The sequence below is a fragment of the Centroberyx affinis genome, unplaced genomic scaffold (assembly GCF_046629955.1).
Source record: "Centroberyx affinis isolate AG114_WGS23_722 - 3 ecotype Tasmania unplaced genomic scaffold, CSIRO-AGI_Caff_v1 ptg004008l_1, whole genome shotgun sequence".
NCBI lineage: Eukaryota > Metazoa > Chordata > Actinopteri > Beryciformes > Berycidae > Centroberyx > Centroberyx affinis.
The window spans coordinates 43,026-60,777 of NW_027281817.1; the positions used below are offsets into that span (position 1 = coordinate 43,026).

Sequence of the window (17,752 nt, forward strand, 5' to 3'; positions counted from 1 at the left end):
AGATTTGAAACCTAGTCTCTTCTGATCTTTGTTCAACATTGCATTTAAGTACAATAAAAGCAAAACCTTGACTCTTCTGCATATAAGCTCATTGATCAACTTACTGTTGTTTAATGAGAAGATAGCAGTGCATAGGTTTTGGTGTGCTGCGGTGCATATGCAAAAGCTTTTGAGATAATGCTTAGCTTAGTTGTGCTGTCCACTAAACATAGTGTGACAAAGCATTATCAATGACCATCGCACACTAAATATTTTATCTATGTGTCTATATGCCAATTTGTGGATGCCATTATCCAAAGTGCCTTAAAGTACTACGAGTGCATACATTTTCAGGATGAGTTGCTTGACAGTTTTGTTACCATTCACTTTGAGCTATACAATATGGAAATGGGTGGAAAGTGGTGAAAATGCAACCAATCCTCTTGTTGCATGATAGTAACTTGATCACTAAGCATTTTTGGCACAAAGCTGGTGTATTCCCTTAAAAGGGAATGCTGCCCATTTTCAGTAGTAAAATATGTCTTTCTCTACCCTTTGGGGAGTACTGTGGCCCTGCTGGGTCAGGTCACATGAGCAGCTTATGTACCTTGAATGTGAATTTGGCAAGCCCCCTTTTCAGTCCAATGGACCTGACCCTGCTGGGCCTGGCAATTCCGGCTCTGGAACCAAGTTCAACTCTTTGCTTATTATCACAGGACTCCCAAGAGGTGGAGAAAGACATAATTTTCTACTGAAAATGGGCAGCATTTCCCTTTATGGGAATACACCAGCTTTTTGCCAAATGAGCTCTGTAATCAACATACTATTGTGCAACAACAAGATTAGTTGCAGTTTTACCACTGTATTTCATTATTGTATAGCCCAAAGGGAGTATTTTTCATGTAATATGAGTGCGTATGAGTGAGTATACAGTAGGTTTGTCAAGTGATACACAGGACAATCCTATTTCACTGAGTCTTATTGTACCTGGTCAGCCAGAGTCTGTGGTGAGGAATAGCCGATCCTGCAGCCATGAGAAACACATACGAGCTCAGCACTCAGCTCCAGCACATGGGCCAGAGGCAGGTAGCCGATGTAGGTGTCCTCCTCACTGTAAACACAAAGACACTCTGTTACACGTCCTAAAGCTAATCAATGTCATTTCAGTCAAGCATCAGTTCTAGTTCATAGCATCAAGCTAAATTAATATGTTGTATAATTGCACAGTGTACTGTATAATCAGTTTTAATACAAACCATCATGATCTGGAATCATGAATCACATCACTGTCATAATAGAAGATGGATACTGTGCACCAGAAAGACTATCTGGCTGCATATCTACAAAATCCAAGCCATCTTTTCTTTTGCTTGGATTTAAATATGATTTACTGGCGATTTATTTGCCTGAACAAAAGTACATCTGGCCCTTAGATGGACCAGATGTACTTAAGATAGGCCAAAATCTGGGGAATCACATTTCAATGGATGTGTGTGAAATTCATGGCATACATAGGGGAGGGGGAGGTTTACACAACCGGACGACAAAAAATACACAAAGCGAAGCCATCGTTTTCATTAGGAGCCTGATTGAGATCGTAACGGACCTAACCCCTCTAACCTCCATCCCTCTCACCCCGACTCCCATCCTCCCGTTTTTTCCCCCTCCATCCTCCGCTCCCTCCCTTCTGTATTTCCTCTCACCCCCGTCTCGTTCCCCAGAGAGAAGGGTTGGTTTCTGTTTTAAACTAAACACTTATGTCGTGTGATGGTGCTGGTTAGCCGACTGGCCAATGAGACTCATACCTCCGCACGTGCTCGGTTGACACGGAGGCCCCGACCAGGAAGCTAGCCCAATAGATCATTTGGCGTCTTTCCCTAGACGCAGTGCTATCATGCAACCTCTAAATCAACAATGCTAATATTGCATGTAAGCAGTGGTGGCAGATATTAATCAAAGGGGAGAGACAGGAGTTGGAAACTGCAGATTAGAGGAATTTATTTTCTTAAGTGTGCTGATTACTAAACAGTTATAATGCTAATCTAAACAGCTCATCTCTACTTCAGAAATGCTGAGGAGGCGTTCTCAGGATGGAAGGCACTGGCTTGGGTTGTTAAATAATACAGCGCCATACTCACTGTGAGTAAAATATTGAAGAAACTTAAAAAGGCAAGGGTACATGATTCTGCTCACATCAATAATAATGCACCAGTGATATGGGGATGTGTACCTGTCACTTCCACTATTTGCTATCTACACTTTAAAGTAGACTTAATGGAAAACTCTTATGCTTTTGTTTGCGGTAGAAGAGGCTTGCAATATGTTTTATTACTGTGCCATATTTCAGATTTTTCTGTTTTTACATGATCAGTCATGTTAGAGTGACAATGGACATTTTAATGAACATGATCAAAAACTATGCACTCATTATTTTTATGCCATTTTGCACATTTTTCATTTTCTCCTCAGCTATCTATTGTTTTTGTACTTTCCTCTACATGTTGTTATGTGGCTAGATTGTGTTCATGTGTGTATGCTTACTCTATGTTGTGTGCATCATTCAACTGCCTTGAAATAAACTTTAAAAAGAAAATGCATGAAGCTGTTTTGGTAATGCTTTACTTGGCATTATTCCAGTGTATTAAGCTGCATATTAATGTAGGGAAAACAAAACTGCACGCAGACACACACACACACACACACACACACACACACACACACACACACACACACACACACACACACACAGACACACGCACGTTGACAACCAGGTTTCTTCCTTCAAAAGCGACTGTAAATCCCTCATCAATATTTGGGCTGTGTGAGAGTGAGCAGAGGAGGAGTTGTGTTTATATGATAAAAGCTGGACGTGAAATGCCAGAGCATCGTTTGTCTTTGGGGAGAGAGATCTGTCCAAAACGTGCTGTAAAACCCATCACGTGCACTCATCCTCCCTCCATTCTGCTATGCTCACACTCCTCTCCTCTGCCTTGGAAAAGTATTGTTCATACGGAATAACACTGTTAAGATGTTAATGGCTGGTGAAGTATGCTCTCTTATTCTTTCATTCCTTTGATGTGTTCATTTTTAATCAGGAATCAATATTGCTATCTATTTTTGCTGTCATGGCTTTAAATTATAAATGATGCTAACCTGTTCCTGTTTAGGGGGTTTTATTCAAATCTATTCTTGTGACTCGTTAGTGCTCTGCAACGTACATATGCTGGTGACTGCTTGCTACCTGAATGTGGAAGCCTATTGGCCCATCAGTGATTGTCCCGCCTTCCAGGTGGGAGTATTCTCTATTTTCTGTGAGAGTGTAGTGGCATTTGTATCTCTCCCTGATGAAGGCGTGTTAGCTGAAACATGTTGGATTTTTAACTGTTCCAAAATGGATTAGCCAGTGAATAAAGGCTTTTTAAGTAGAATTGCCATGGTACTATTCTTGAATATACACCATTTTCTATACTTTGAAGCTCTGTGTAAGAACCCTGGAATATAAGAGCAAAGTGCACGAACGTATGGTACTAAAATCTAATTCCATTGCTAAATACACAGGGTAATCCACTGTAATAATGCCACTGTAATGCAGAGTTTGCAGTGCCTACCACAGGTTGGGGATCCTCTCGGCCATTCCCGTGATGCCGGCGATGATGTTGCTGTGGGAGATCATGACGCCCTTCGGGATGCCTGTGGATCCGCTGGTGTACATGATGACAGCGATGTCTGAGGGCAGCGGCTGCTTACGCCCACGCGCCACTGTATTATGAATAGATCAAGCACACAGACACACACATTAACTGGATGCTGTGGTACCACATTGCAGGCTTCCAACACTGTGATTTGCGATTTATGATGTTTTTTTCATTGCATAACACACCGAAAAGCACCAAGAATGCACACAAATGCACAAATGGTTAAATCATCCGCTGTCACACACATTTTTGGAATAATAATAATACTCTCTGTCAAGGATAAAGTTTATTCGGCAAGCTAGAAATAATTTAGTGCATGTTCACAGGAAAAGCAGATTTAACAAAACAAAATGCAAACAGGTGCAAAAGGCCCAAGAAGTATTTAAGAGTGTCTGTAGCTCAATAGAGACTGTATAGAAGCCCAAACAGTTTACACGGAGATGGAAAAAGAGTCAGCTGTGATATTAAACAAGCAGACCGTCGTTCAGTAAACCTCTTTAAGCCTCTTGGCACTATCAGTGGAGAGTATGTGTCTGAAAGCTGACTGGGCCAGCCACAAACGCCATCTCTCCTCCTCTATTCCACTCTTCCACTCGTCTTTCTATGTCTCTCACTCACTTGCTCTTTGTTTTCATTCTCCCTGTCTTTTCTCTCTTTCGTCTGCTGCTTCTCTGCCCTCTGTCTTTCCTCTTCCTCTGTCACTCTCTCTTCATTCACTCTCTGGACTTCAACGTGCATTTGGCTGGCACCAGCTCATATTAAGCAAATCCAGTCCTGGCTGTCTGCTTAAAACATGTGCGTGTGTGTGTCTGTGTGCCCTTAACGCATCCCAGACACCTTGTAAATTTTTCATATTGCACCCAACCTCTTCAAGTACCACAATATGTCATGCGGCTAGGACTCTTAAAGACGTAGATTGTGAGTTGGGTCGATACTGGGAGGTGTGGAAGTGAGCGGTCTACAGGCTGCAGTGCCAGCTCTCAATCCCAAACACGTGAGTTCAATTTTCAGCACTGGGATCAGCCAAACATTACTTACAAGCAGGTTTGTTTTCGCCTACTCAGATGCCAGATAGGTGTGGCTGGCCACAGGATGACACAATGGATGCCAGAAAGTTTAGACCATCACAAGAAAGTATTTGAAGGTCAGTTTCTTTTCTGTGAATGTTAACTCACTTCTGAACCGTCTTCATGCAAGAAGCTGTATACATTTGGTTATCCATGCAGGTTAAAACAAATGCTGACAATTATTTGCAATCTGACTAGGGCTTGTAATCTCTATCTGTAAATCTGTAAATCAGGCTGATATTGCCGTTTTATTCAAAAATTAATATTGACCAGTTGGTGTTGTCCACCTCTGATATGATGGATGTGATGCAGTTTGACTGATTACATATTTATTGCAGAATTGATCAATACTACACTGGAAGCCCTTAACCTGAACTGATTCTAATGAGACATTTTGATTGGATTCCACACAAGTTTGCCTTGTGTGTTAATGTTTTTATTATTGCTATCAGCATTATTATTATCCTGGTTTTCAATAGAGACTTTTAGTGTCCCATGATGGACCAAACTCAGTTTCAGAGACTTTTCCACCCTGACAAGAATACAATTCTGGGGGAAACATTGAGCACTTGTGGCTTGAAAGTGGTCAAATTTAAAGATACTGAATTTTGGCACAAAATATCAGCTTAAATATCCACTTAAAAAATATTGATATCAACCTTCAAAAACCCATATCGATCCACCCTCATGTGACAAACTGTGACAAAAAAGACTGCCATCCCAGGAACTGCACCCAGAAAAGCAGACAGTGGATGTTTGTAGAAATAAAAGAATGTGGAACTGGAGCATAATTGAAAACACAGTCAGGTGCCTAGAAGACTTTTGAACCCCCTTGTGGCAAAGGTTCAAAACCCGCAACAAGCCCGTACACTTTGCCTCCTCTCTGTCCCTCTCTAGGATTCCTACCGTCTGAATAAATAAATAAAATCCAAATCATTTAAAAAGGAAACAAAACCAGTCGGCGGTTTGCAAGGCCAGCAGCAGTGCGCTCTTCATGTGGGAAAATGAAAGTTTCGCTCTTGTTTTCCCTCTCTGCTCGGCGCTGTGTGGAACACAAACAGTACTGAGTCGTCCGAGCACAGCGGGCCCCGAAAAAAAAAGCCAAACAGAAGACGGAGGGAGGGACGAAGGAGAGGGCGCAGAGGAGGGAGAGGAGGGAGAGGAGGGAGAGGAAAACGGACGTGACAATCACGAGGGGCGGGCCTCTCTTCTGACGTTCGCTCGGCGCTCGGATGCGAGGCGTGGAGGAGTGTGTGTGTCGCTCCGAGCGCTGATGTCATGTGAAGTTAACAGTAGTGTGTGTAAACATGACCCTACCCAATATCCCAGTGGTCTGTCCTCCCCTCCGTAACCTCCTTCCCTCTCTTTTTATCTACCCGTAACAGTACCAGCTCCTCTTGTTTGGGGTCAGCCGGTTAAAGGGGCCAACAACAACTGGGAAAAAAAAAACCCCAAACAAAAACAAAGTAGGGGGTGAAGCTTTCCTCGTCCGTCCGCCGACCGACCGAGCACCCCTCCTCTTCCTCTTCCTCCCGATCGACCTTAATCTGGCACAGATGTGAGCGCTTCCTCATTCACATGACCTAATGGGCCGATCCGCCGACCCCTCCCCCCCCGGTTTATCGAGTGAGTGGGAGAGTCCGTTAGTGAGGTTTCGAGTATACTGACCGAAACAGGGGAGAAGCGGTGTGTGAAAGACAAGGGTGGAGAGTAAGGTTCGACTAGTAAGCCGTTCGGAAGGCTGATGCTGATACGTTTGGTTCAAAGAAGAGAGGATGGCGTGTGCTTCTGTTGGGTTTCCGGGTGTGGAGACATTTGCTGAAGGTGCTCTTTGGTTTGGGGTTGTAGTTTAGTTGTAGTTTGGTTTGCAACTTCTTGGTGAAGTCCACAGCATAGCGTAAACGAAGAACTGGGTTGTTATCATGAGCTGTGATAGCCACCATGGCTGAACAGACAAAGAAAAGAGCGCCACCTACAGAAACTCAAACTGCATCAAGAGAAAGGAAAAAGGACATTCTTTTGACCAAATGGGTATACGTATCATCTGAGAAACACTGTCACAACAAGCAGACACACAAACGGTTACCGTTCTCAGGCCGGGCTCCCAGCTCCTGAACGGCGGCCATGTTTTGAACACTGATGCCTCGTGGGTAGCCGGGCCACGTGGTGGGTGTGTCGTCCACTACGATGATATGCTGCAGCCTGGGAACCTCCATTAGGATGGCCTGACACACACACACACACAAACAATATGCATGAGCACAAGCATAAAAAGCATGCACGTGTACACACTTACACATGATGAAAACCAGGTGTCCTCTTTCGGTTAGATGAAAATCCCGTGCACATGATCTTCATCAGTATTTGGGCTGAGAGGGAGTGTGTGAGAGCGAGCAGAGGAGGAGATGTGTTTATGCCACCTCGATAAAAGTGGACTGCAAATGCCAGAGCATCGTCTGTCTTTGGGGAGTGGAATCTGTCCAAAACGTGCCCTGACACCCATCACGTGCACTCATCCTCTCCTCCTTCTCATTCTACCGTATTGACACACTCCTCTCCTCCTCCTCATTTACTTACACACTCTATCTTTCTTTCCTCAACACTCCCTCCCAATACTGAATGTCTCAGTAAAATGGCTTGGTGCATTTATGTGCCACAAAAATACAGATTATAGACTCATCAATCTGTTTAGGAACTTTTTGCGTGACTGATGGACAACAGTGGCCTAGAAGTTGCCTCAACATTATGCTTTATGCATTTTATATGACATTTTCATGGCAGGAAATATAGATTATAGACTTTGGACTAGGGATGTAGTGGAGGGGTTTTGACCAGCCTTTATAGCTTGAAATGAATCTTCACTCCTTGTATTCATCATAGTAACTCGTATCAAACTGGTTACAGTAATATGAAGATAGGGTCTTTTAAGGGGATACAGGCATAAATTAATTTTTGCTTATATTGGTGGTTGTTTTCCATATGATTATCACTGGCTGGAGGTCATAGTTTACCCACATTTTTATTTCCCACTACATCACTGCTTTGGAATCTATGTTTTACTTTGTTGTTACTGCTATCGTTGCCCATCTACATTGCCCATAAACTGTTAAGTCTTTCATCACCTTTCCTGTGTGTGTGTGTGTGTGTGTGCATGTGTGTGTGTTCTCACCTTCAGTCTGGTCTCCAGGAGCTCTCTGCTGGTGATGATGTGTGTGACCTGGGTCTCATTCAGCCCATGAGCGATGGCCGGACCTCCCAGAGTGGAGTAGAGGGTGACCACTGCAACACACACACACACACACACACAGACACACACACATACACATAATCACAAATATTCGATATGACACATATTTACTGTACATCCCTGAGAAATTCTGTCAAATTGATCATGTATTTATATTACGGTATATCATAGTTATGTCACAGAGTTTATCATTGCTATCTAAGGGTGTAATTGCACTCAGGAGACATAATCTAACAGCCCCTGGTGTTTATGCCTGTGGTCTGATAAGTAGCACAATACACTGTGATGGTTCAGTGATGGCATCATGTCTGGTTCTGATGTGGGATCGTAGTCCAGGGACTGGGCTAAACCAGGCGGTGCTCCTTTACATTACTGCGTCTGTTCGACATAGGTGTCAATAGGGAAATTGTGTGTGTGTGTGTGTGTGTGTGCGTGCGGACATGTGAAAGCATTCCTGAGGAGGATGAGCTGTCCTTAATCAACAATCCTCCTGAAACACTTACTCATTGATTCAGTTTTTTTTTCTACAAGGTCATTCTGGGTCTTATAAGTGAAAAAACCTGGTGCAAATTACTGTTTCCGTCCTCTTGTTTTTGTTATCTGTCCCTAAGGTCAGAAATGAATTAGGCAAAAAATATCTCCATCTTCGTGGAAATCACTGCAAAGTGATTTAAAGTAAATGATTTAAAGAGCATAAAGAGCATCCTTTAAGGTCTTGAATAGCAATAAATGTGTGCTAAAATTAGTTTTGTCATCTATTATCATTTTATTTCTTTAGTTGCAAACTTTCAATATTTCTATTTACCTAACCTTTATCTAATTAAGAACAAATTCTTGTTTACAATATTATTTTTACATTAGGTTACATGTTTAACCAACCTGGTTAAATAAAGTTGAAATAAAACACACAGACCCATTTTACAAGAAAGGGTTTCCACAGGAAGATAGTTTTTGCAAGATCCGATCCTGGTCTGGTCTTTGTCATTCATGTGTCTTTTCAGTAGATAGCGGTTATAAGCCATGCTTCTTGGAAGAAACAGATAACTCATGCTTTTCTGTGAGTCGCCTCACTGTCCACAAAAAACGCACATCCCTACGCCTATTCTCCTGAGGTCTCTGGAGGATGGCGGCATGCTGTCTGAGCCAAATTCAAGGGAACTGAGCTCACACTAGTGGTTAGTACTGTTGCCTCACAGCAAGAAGGTTAGAATCTCTACCCCGGTCCTTTCTGTGTGGAGTTTGCATGTTCTCCCCGTGTTTGCGTGGGTTTTGTCCGGGCGCTCCAGTTTCCTCCCACAGTCCAAAGACATGCTGTGTTTGTGTAGTATCGTATATAATGTATATAATCTAGATCTAAAATGATGTGTATGTATGTATGTATATGAAGTATGTAACCTATATGATGTGTGTAGATATACAGTACTGTGCAAAAGTCTTAGGCTCCAAAGAGTTTTTATATAAATGTATTCATTTTTTTTCTGCATTAGTGTGTCAGTAGACTGCTCTTTATAGTACATTTTTTGATATTTAGAAACTTTTCATTTAATTATTTTTGAAAGCATCTTCGCTTTACTTTTTTTCTTTTACATGTGCCTAAGACTTTTGCACAGTACTGTATATGATGTAGTATGTATGTGACATATACTGTATATGATACTATGTGAAGCCCTTTGAGACATGCTTGTGATAAGGGACTATACAAATAAACTAGACTAGACTAGACTCTACTATGGAGGCAGCTGGGTTTTCTGTATTGTAACATAGGCCCACTTGAAGGTCCCATCAATCAATCAATGAATACATGCAAAGATTGCTAAATAAATAAATAAATAGAGAAATAAATAGCTACATTAATGAATAAATAACTACACACACACACACACACACACACTGGATACTACTCTATACTACTGTGTGCAGGTACATCATGGTGGACTCTGGGGCTAGCCTATAGTGTGTGTGTTTGTAGAGAGAGTCATCATATAGACAGTGAGGCATGTGTGGAGATGGATAATGTACGTGCTCTCGGTCTACACAGCTCAGCAGTTCTGCTCTGGCCTGTCCCACACTGATGACCTCATCTGGCACCTTCAGAGGCCTCACAAGGCCTCTCAGCCAATAGGAAGCAAGCTCTCGCTGCCTGATGAGTGCTCTTCTGGGGAAATAAACATTACTGGAATGTTTGTGTGTGTGTGTTGTGACTAAGTGCATATGTGACTAAGCGTCTGTGTGTGTGCTTGCGTACATGTGCACTTGCATGTGCATCAGCATTCAGGCCTATACATTAGGGTTAGACCGATATATGGGGCCGATATTGTAGTTTTATTAAAAATTAGATATCAGCCAGTCAGTATTGTCTGCCTCTGATATGACGGAAATGACGCAGTTTGATTGATTACATATTTATTCTAGAACTGATCAATACTACTATGGGAAGACCTCAACCTGAATTGATTCTAGTACAACATTTTGAGCAGATTACAAGTATGCATGAATATTTTATTATGATTATTGTGATTATTTTTTTTAGTAGCAGCAGTAGCAATAGTAGTATTATGATGTTTCAATGGAGTTTTAGTGATGGTGTAAATGCTGTTTCATAGGCTTAATAATACTATTCTGGGAGAAACACTTAATATTTGGAATTGGGTTTTTTTTTTGCACAAAAATGGTCAAATTGATGCATACCTGTGCCTGTGTGTGTGTGTGTGTGTGTGTGTGTACACTTCAGTGGGACAAGGGGTGACAGAGGAAGGATGAGGTGAAGGTGAAGGAATGAAACAACAGTGAAGAGAGAGGAAGAGAGAGAGAGAGAGAGAGAGAGAGAGAGAGAGAGAGAGAGAGAGAGAGAGAGAGAAGGAGAGAGATATAGAGAAACAAAGAGAGAGAGTGTTAATGTAACCCTGCATTGACACAGACACAGAAACTGTTTTTGTGTCACAGAAGTCCAATATTTCATGCTTCCTGTGTCTGTGTGTGTGTGTGTGTGTGTGTGTATGTGTGTGTGTGGACGAGGGCCATGACACCTCCAGCCGTGAGATCTAAACACTAGCTTGGGCTCCAGCATGCCACACACACACTTATCTATAAAACTCATTTGCATGTCAGAAGATCAAACACCTTCAGGCTGCACAGGCTTGCATATTGCATATTGAAAACCTCCTATCTGTATAATGTCACCTAGAAAACAGCCTTGTATTTGACCACTATGCAGTTTTGAGCTTATCCAATGGGTTTTTGAAAGGATTTTATAAGCCCAGGGTCAAAGCAATGTCCTTCAGCTTAAGTTAAAACATGAAAATCACCAAAACTGGAGTTACGAGCTTTCCACATGACAACTGTGACATATTTAGAGAACAAATGCACTGCAGGTTAATTCCTGCACAGCATATTCCATTGATTTAACACACATATCTAGTGACAAGTGGAGAGAGCTAGCGGATGATGAACACCACTGCCTTTTGACAAAGAGCCAATACTGGACATACAGTACACACACACACACACACACACACACACGCCAAGTGTTTGAGTTCACTGGGGGCCTTTGGCTGACTCCGTGATGCCTCTGTCAACATCAGATGCTCACGTAGACCCTCTCATCCCTCCTCTGACGCCATCACCCATCACTTTCTCTTTCTCCCCCTGCCTCTCTTCCCCTCTCGCTCTTTCTCACCTTTCACCCCTCTCTACCCCCCACTGGATGTGTTATTCATTGCCCCAGGCTTTTGACTGTCAGAGTATTTGTCTTTGCGAGGGAGAATAATACACTTTTTGGCTTGCGCTTGCAGCATATTTTCATTTATTATTACAGAAACGGTGACATTTTAATGGAGCATAAACTAAAGCACACAGAGAAAAGGAAGGGTTGTTCAAGGACTAACAGAAAGCTTTAACTAACAGAAAGCGCTGCTGTGGAAACTCACAATATATAAGGTGATCTTTGATAGGGAATATATTAAGACATGAATCAAGGAAGAAAGAACCAAGGTGACACTTCTTGAAGTGAAAAAGTTAAAAAGCCAGTTCATCACACTCTCCATTTGCTTTAACTCCCTATGAAGGCACGCCCTACCGAAACATGATTTCAAGATGAATTGGCCATTAAATGAAGCCTTAAATAAAGGCATTCACTGTAATTATTCTTCACTATTTAGCACTTTTTATGCACTATTTTGCACCAAAAAGAGTGCTGCTATGCTACAAGCCAAAACAACCATTTTCTGATACACTAGGACCAATTTTGTGTGACAAATATGTAACATAACAATGCACTCTTGTGTGTGTGTATGTGTGTGTGCATGTGTTTCCATCACAAGGAAGACAAATCAGCTTCTGGGTCAAACAAGAGAAAGAGAGAGAGAGAGAGAGAGAGAGGGATGAGAAGGGGATGAGATGGAGGAGAGGAGGAGCAGAAGTGGGACACTTATATAACGCGGAGCAGAAGGGACAATTTGACCTTCTTCTGTCTCAGCTGGGCTCTGCATATTACAAGTTGTCCCTCAATTTATTGCAAGCTCGAACATGCGCGCACACACACACACATCCAAGTACTCCTATCCTCATGAGGACCATCCATTGACTACATTTGTTCCAGATCCCCTAACCTTAACCTAATCCTGATTCTAAACTTAACCCTAAAACCAAGTCCTAACCCTAAAATAGCCCCCTGATGAAGTGAGGACCGGCCAAATTGACCTCAGTTCGTAAAAATGTCCTCATTCTGGTTTACAACTCAAACTGGTTCTCACAGAGACAGAAGTACAGGAACATGCACGCACACACACACACACACACACACATACACAAAGAAATGGCTATAAATTCACCATAATTCACACACATTTGGAAGATGCTCAGTGGGAACGTGTGTGCGTACACACACACATCCATTTGCATGGACAGGTGTGCCCACAACATATTTGTCTGATCCATGTACATGTCTGTGTGTAGCTTGGGGTATTTTTACTAGGGTTTGACAGCTTCCCATATACAACCAGTGTAGTATTGATCACAAGCTGTGTCTTATCCATCATATCAGAGGTGGACGGCATTGATTGGCTGATATCAGGCCAATATCATCAAACTGATATATCGATCTAACCCTCAGTCAACATGTGTATCCCCGTCTTTCTGTATTCATAGATTCCCTCTACTCACGTGGGAAGTTGTACATGAAGCAGGCTTGGGCGGCTATGATCCACTCGGCCCGGGTCTCGCAGAAGATTGCGATGTTGCTGTTCGGCCGCTGGCCCAGCGATGCCAGACCGCTGCCCAGCTGGGACGCTGCCGTGTGGGTCTCCTCATAGGAGAGCCAGCGGTACTCACCCAGGATCACCTGCGGGGGGGGGGGGGGCAGAGAGGGAGAGGCAGGAGGAGCAGGTGAGCGAGGGGAGGAGGAGAAGAGTGAGATGGTTGAGAGAGAGAGCGAGAGAGAGAGAGAGGTACTCAGCTAGAAGGTAAAAGCACACTCTTAAAAGGGGTTCTATATAGCGCCTGAGAAATGTTGTTTAAGATTGTACCATAGCAGAACCATTTTTGGTGCTATAAAGAACCCTATTAGAAAGGTTCTCTATCGCACCATGCTCAAATGGTTCTACCCAGACCCTTTATGGGGTCTTTTTAAGAACCACACTGGGGTCTTCAATTACCAGCTGAGTCACTACATATAGAACCACAACCCTAACCAGAGAACCCTCCTTTCTCTGTGTGAAGGGGGGGGGGACATTTTCATCACAGAAGCGCAGTAGTGGGAGTTATGTTTTGCTTGCTGCGTATGAAAAAGAGACAGGAACAGGAACAAAAGTTCACTGAGTGTATCTATCACCAAAGAGGACAACTTCTTCTTCGACTGTCTTTGTGTGTGTTGAGAAAGCCTGAAGGCCTGCCTGTGTATTTCATGCTCAGAGGGGCATGACAGGGAAAATAAACATAAGACTTCTGGATATACTCTCCAACACTCATACACTGATATGACATAAATCACATGGGTCCACAGGCGCACGCACACACGCGTGCACACGCACACACACACACACACACACACACACACACACACACTTTATTAAACATGCATTACTGGGGTTATACTGGCTCCCAATGGTTCATACTTGCTAGTGCAGCAATTGAGGCAGAACACATGCTGTCATACCTACAGTATAAATGTACTACTTGCATGCACACACACAAATGTAAGTACAGTTTACTGTACTGTACTGTTTCCCAAGAGTCTTACAGGTTGGAAACAATTGTTAATAGCTAAAAGAAACTGAGACATTTTTTCTTGCAACAACTAGAGTTTCAACAGCGGGGTGTAAGTGGATTAGAAGGATTAGGAAATTGGGATTAGTGGGGTAATTCAGATGTAATTTAAAGTGTGCACGTCGATGTTGGCTCATACACACAAACATACACAAAACGCTGCCTCAAAGCTTTCTGCTTGGGTAAAGTTCAGACTGAACGATGAGGCAACATATTTGAGTTGATCTGAGGATGCGGGTGTTAGTTTAGACTGGTGCATAGTCTAAAAGCAAATCCAAAATGTCAGAGATGACACAATGCCAAACATGCCACTAAATGTCAGCGTCAAACTTGTCTCTCATCCTTTCTGCAGCCTCCTTTTCACTCCATTTCCCCTACCCCCACTCTCTTTTTGAACAACTTTCCATTGCCATCTTCCGTCTTTAGCGTTCTCCTTTTTCAGCTTGTATCCCCAATTCTTTCCTCTCAACACTAGAAAGGCCAATGGATTTTGGGGCTCTAATAAAAAGGTGAATAAGCCATCAATTGAAGGGGAAAATATATTACTACCATAATTGATTATAACTGAACTGATTTTGAAAATGTTATAACACTGGTTTGTGGGTCCAGGAAAAGTCACAGAGGGACAATTTGAAAGTTGAGATATTTCAATTCTAAAAGTCAAAACAGCTATCAATTAACGATGGCTTGGCCTTTCCAGTGTTAAAGAAATAGTTTGCAGCTTGCCATGCTCCTTGGTTGAAATGAGGAATGCTGATGGATACCAACAATCTAATTTTAATATGAAGGACACATTTCTTCCCCACAATGTCTCAAGTGAAGAAAAACAATTTAAAATCCCTTAAAGCACCCTGCTGTTCACCATCTTCTCCTCATCCAATCGTTTCTGTCTGTTTTTCTGCCATCCCCCCCACATGTCCCCATTTGTGTCTCTCATCCTGATTCCGTCTTTACTACCTCCTCTCCCACTCTCTCCCTCTCTTTTCACCTTCTTTTCAAATCGATTCCTTCCTCCATCCATCTTTCTTTCCTCTGTGAAGCTTCAAAACACAGTGCCACCACTCCATCTCTCATCCTCTATCAATACTACCCATAAAATCTCTCATCCTGCATTCCTTCCACAATCCATCCCATCCCACTCCTCCATATCTTTTTAAACACTGTCCCTCCATGCTGTCTGTCTTTCTATCTATTCTCCATTCTCTCCCTCTGTAACTCCTCCACTGGCCTTACTATCTCTTTCCATTTTTCAAGGTGAACAGCTAGTAATGCATATGTACAAATCTGCACATTCTGTACATGAGTTATCTACATCTGTAAAACTGAGTATATTAATAAGGTGAATGCTGCATGCCGAGACACGACCTGCACATATGTGCAGCTTTCTGCAGACTTGTAATACAAGTATGATGCATTTCACACACTCTCTGTATATGCTGTAATTTCACATATTTGTTTTTCTACATAGTCTCATATTCTTCTCATCTGTTCTATATTGCATGTATCTTGACATTTTTACTGGAGCATCGCGTTACTTCAGGCAGAACACTGAAGTGGTGCATGCCATCAGCTATCAGCTGTCCCATCCAAACAACACATCAGCTGTATCAGCTGACTCTCAATCACCAATCACATTCACAAGTCAGTGAGGTGGTTTTTATAATTTGACAGCACACACACACACTCTGCTGATCATTCATGCCACTGCTGCTATAGACCAGGTTGCTGCAAAAAACTCCCTCCTCCTGCTATTATCTGTACACAGGACGCTTGTGCAAGCTATCTCCGAATTATGTCTGGTTTTATGTTGGTTTTCATATTATTGAGTGATATATGTCTGGGGGGTTTATTGTGCTCCTAGCAGGATCTCTTACATGCTGCTTGGATTCATTGGGGAGCATCCTCAAGAGCAGAGCCTTTTCCGCCAAATACGACTGTATAACCATTTGAGTTATAATTGGTCCAAACTCCTTTGACATGACACATTAATGATTTTTCATTTATTTTCATACTGAACATGTTTCATGTATTTTGTTTATTTTATATTGGACATATTTTTCATTCATGTGTTGTTTCAATATGCTTTAGTGCTGTTATTTTGTCATTCATATATATCAGACTTTTCATTCTTACAGTTCTGCTTAATACCCTGTTATGTTGTAATTGTTAGTTGTGTTATGTTTAATAAACCTATTGAGTTCCATCTTAACTTATCTCTCCATCCCTCCATACATACCTTCTTAAACACCTTCCCATTGCTCTGGCGCTCATCCTCCTCGCTGATCACCTCCCTGGTACCCAGGCAGTCTCTGTGGGGGAACCTCCGGGCTGCGTACTCAAACACCTTGTCCAGGGTGTCCACCCCGGGGTGCAGTGACATCACCAGCCTCTTGGCGGCACTCACCGCCCGGTAGGGTCCCTCGGGGCATCCCGACACCGAGCGGGCCTTCGCCCTCTGGGCTCGCTCTTCCTCGGAGCCGCCGAAGCCTGGGTCAGGGCCGGAGATCCAGCTGAGGAGGTAGGAGGGCAGGAAGGTGATGAAGGTGTAGATCCACACCATCAGGTGGAAGAGGAGCAGCAGCATGGGGTTCAGGTCCTCCTTCAGCTTCATCCTGGGGAAGGTGGGTGAAAGCAGAGGGGAGGTGGCGGATGGTTTGATGGGTTTGAACGTTTGACTTTAGGTGAGGGGGGACTGGTGGGAGAGAGTGAGGAGGAAGAAAACCTATAGGAAGGGTTGTTAGTGTTATGTGTCTCTCACCTCTTCTTCCTTGTTGTCTTTCTTCGTCTTTTTCTCAATGATGATACAGAGAGAGTTTCCTCCTGCTGTTCTCTTCTTTCTAGTCGAGTCAGTCCCTCTTTTCTTCTGTCCCCTCCTTCGGTTTCTTTGTTAGAAAGCGCTTATACTCCTCGTCGATAACGTGTCCACAGGTCCGCGCTACCTCTGGAAAATAAATGACATTAACTCAGTAATAGAATACGGTTTATTTCCTTTTGACTGTTAAAACAGTTTCAAAATGACAGAGCCCTGAGATTGCTCAGCTTTGGCAGCCTTCGAGAACCTCAGCTTTCATTCTGAAACCGCAACCAAAAGGCTGATGCGTCACATGTCCCCTTCCACTCGCCAAAAAGCAGAAGGGAAATTTTGGCAAACCACGGTGAGACACACACACACACACCCTTCAGCTCTATGTTTCTCTGTTGAAATGTTCCTCTCCCTGCCTGTAACCCCTGTATCCAGTGGACTAACTAAGAACACAGCATGAACACAGCACAACTCATTGACACTCTCCCCCACTGTTAGCCTGGCCTGACACTGAGAGAGAGACAGAGAAAGAGAGAGGGAGAGAGAGAGAGAGAGAGAGAGAGAGAGAGAGAGAGAGAGAGAGAGAGAGAGAGAGAGAGAGAGAGAGAGAGAGAGAGAGAGAGAAAGCAGATGTCATGAAATAAGCCATGGAAAAGTGGAGTGGGACTGATGAAGAGAAACAAGTGATGAGATTTGGAAA

General features: G+C 42.9%; 1 protein-coding gene across 1 annotated transcript in view; it reads right to left on the reverse strand.

Moving 5' to 3' along the window:
- The window catches only part of LOC139663413 (fatty acid CoA ligase Acsl3-like), a 35,098-nt gene that overhangs the window by 11,866 nt on the left and 5,480 nt on the right, over positions 1-17,752 (reverse strand). Inside the window, exons 2-8 of the mRNA XM_071542070.1 lie at positions 17,008-17,190; positions 16,486-16,861; positions 13,149-13,326; positions 7,911-8,020; positions 6,828-6,966; positions 3,588-3,738; positions 967-1,090 (exon numbers count right to left, since the gene is read on the reverse strand). Coding sequence (XP_071398171.1) covers positions 967-1,090; positions 3,588-3,738; positions 6,828-6,966; positions 7,911-8,020; positions 13,149-13,326; positions 16,486-16,860 — 1,077 coding nt within the window. The 5' untranslated portion in view covers position 16,861; positions 17,008-17,190. The remainder of the gene's footprint in view (positions 1-966; positions 1,091-3,587; positions 3,739-6,827; positions 6,967-7,910; positions 8,021-13,148; positions 13,327-16,485; positions 16,862-17,007; positions 17,191-17,752) is intronic.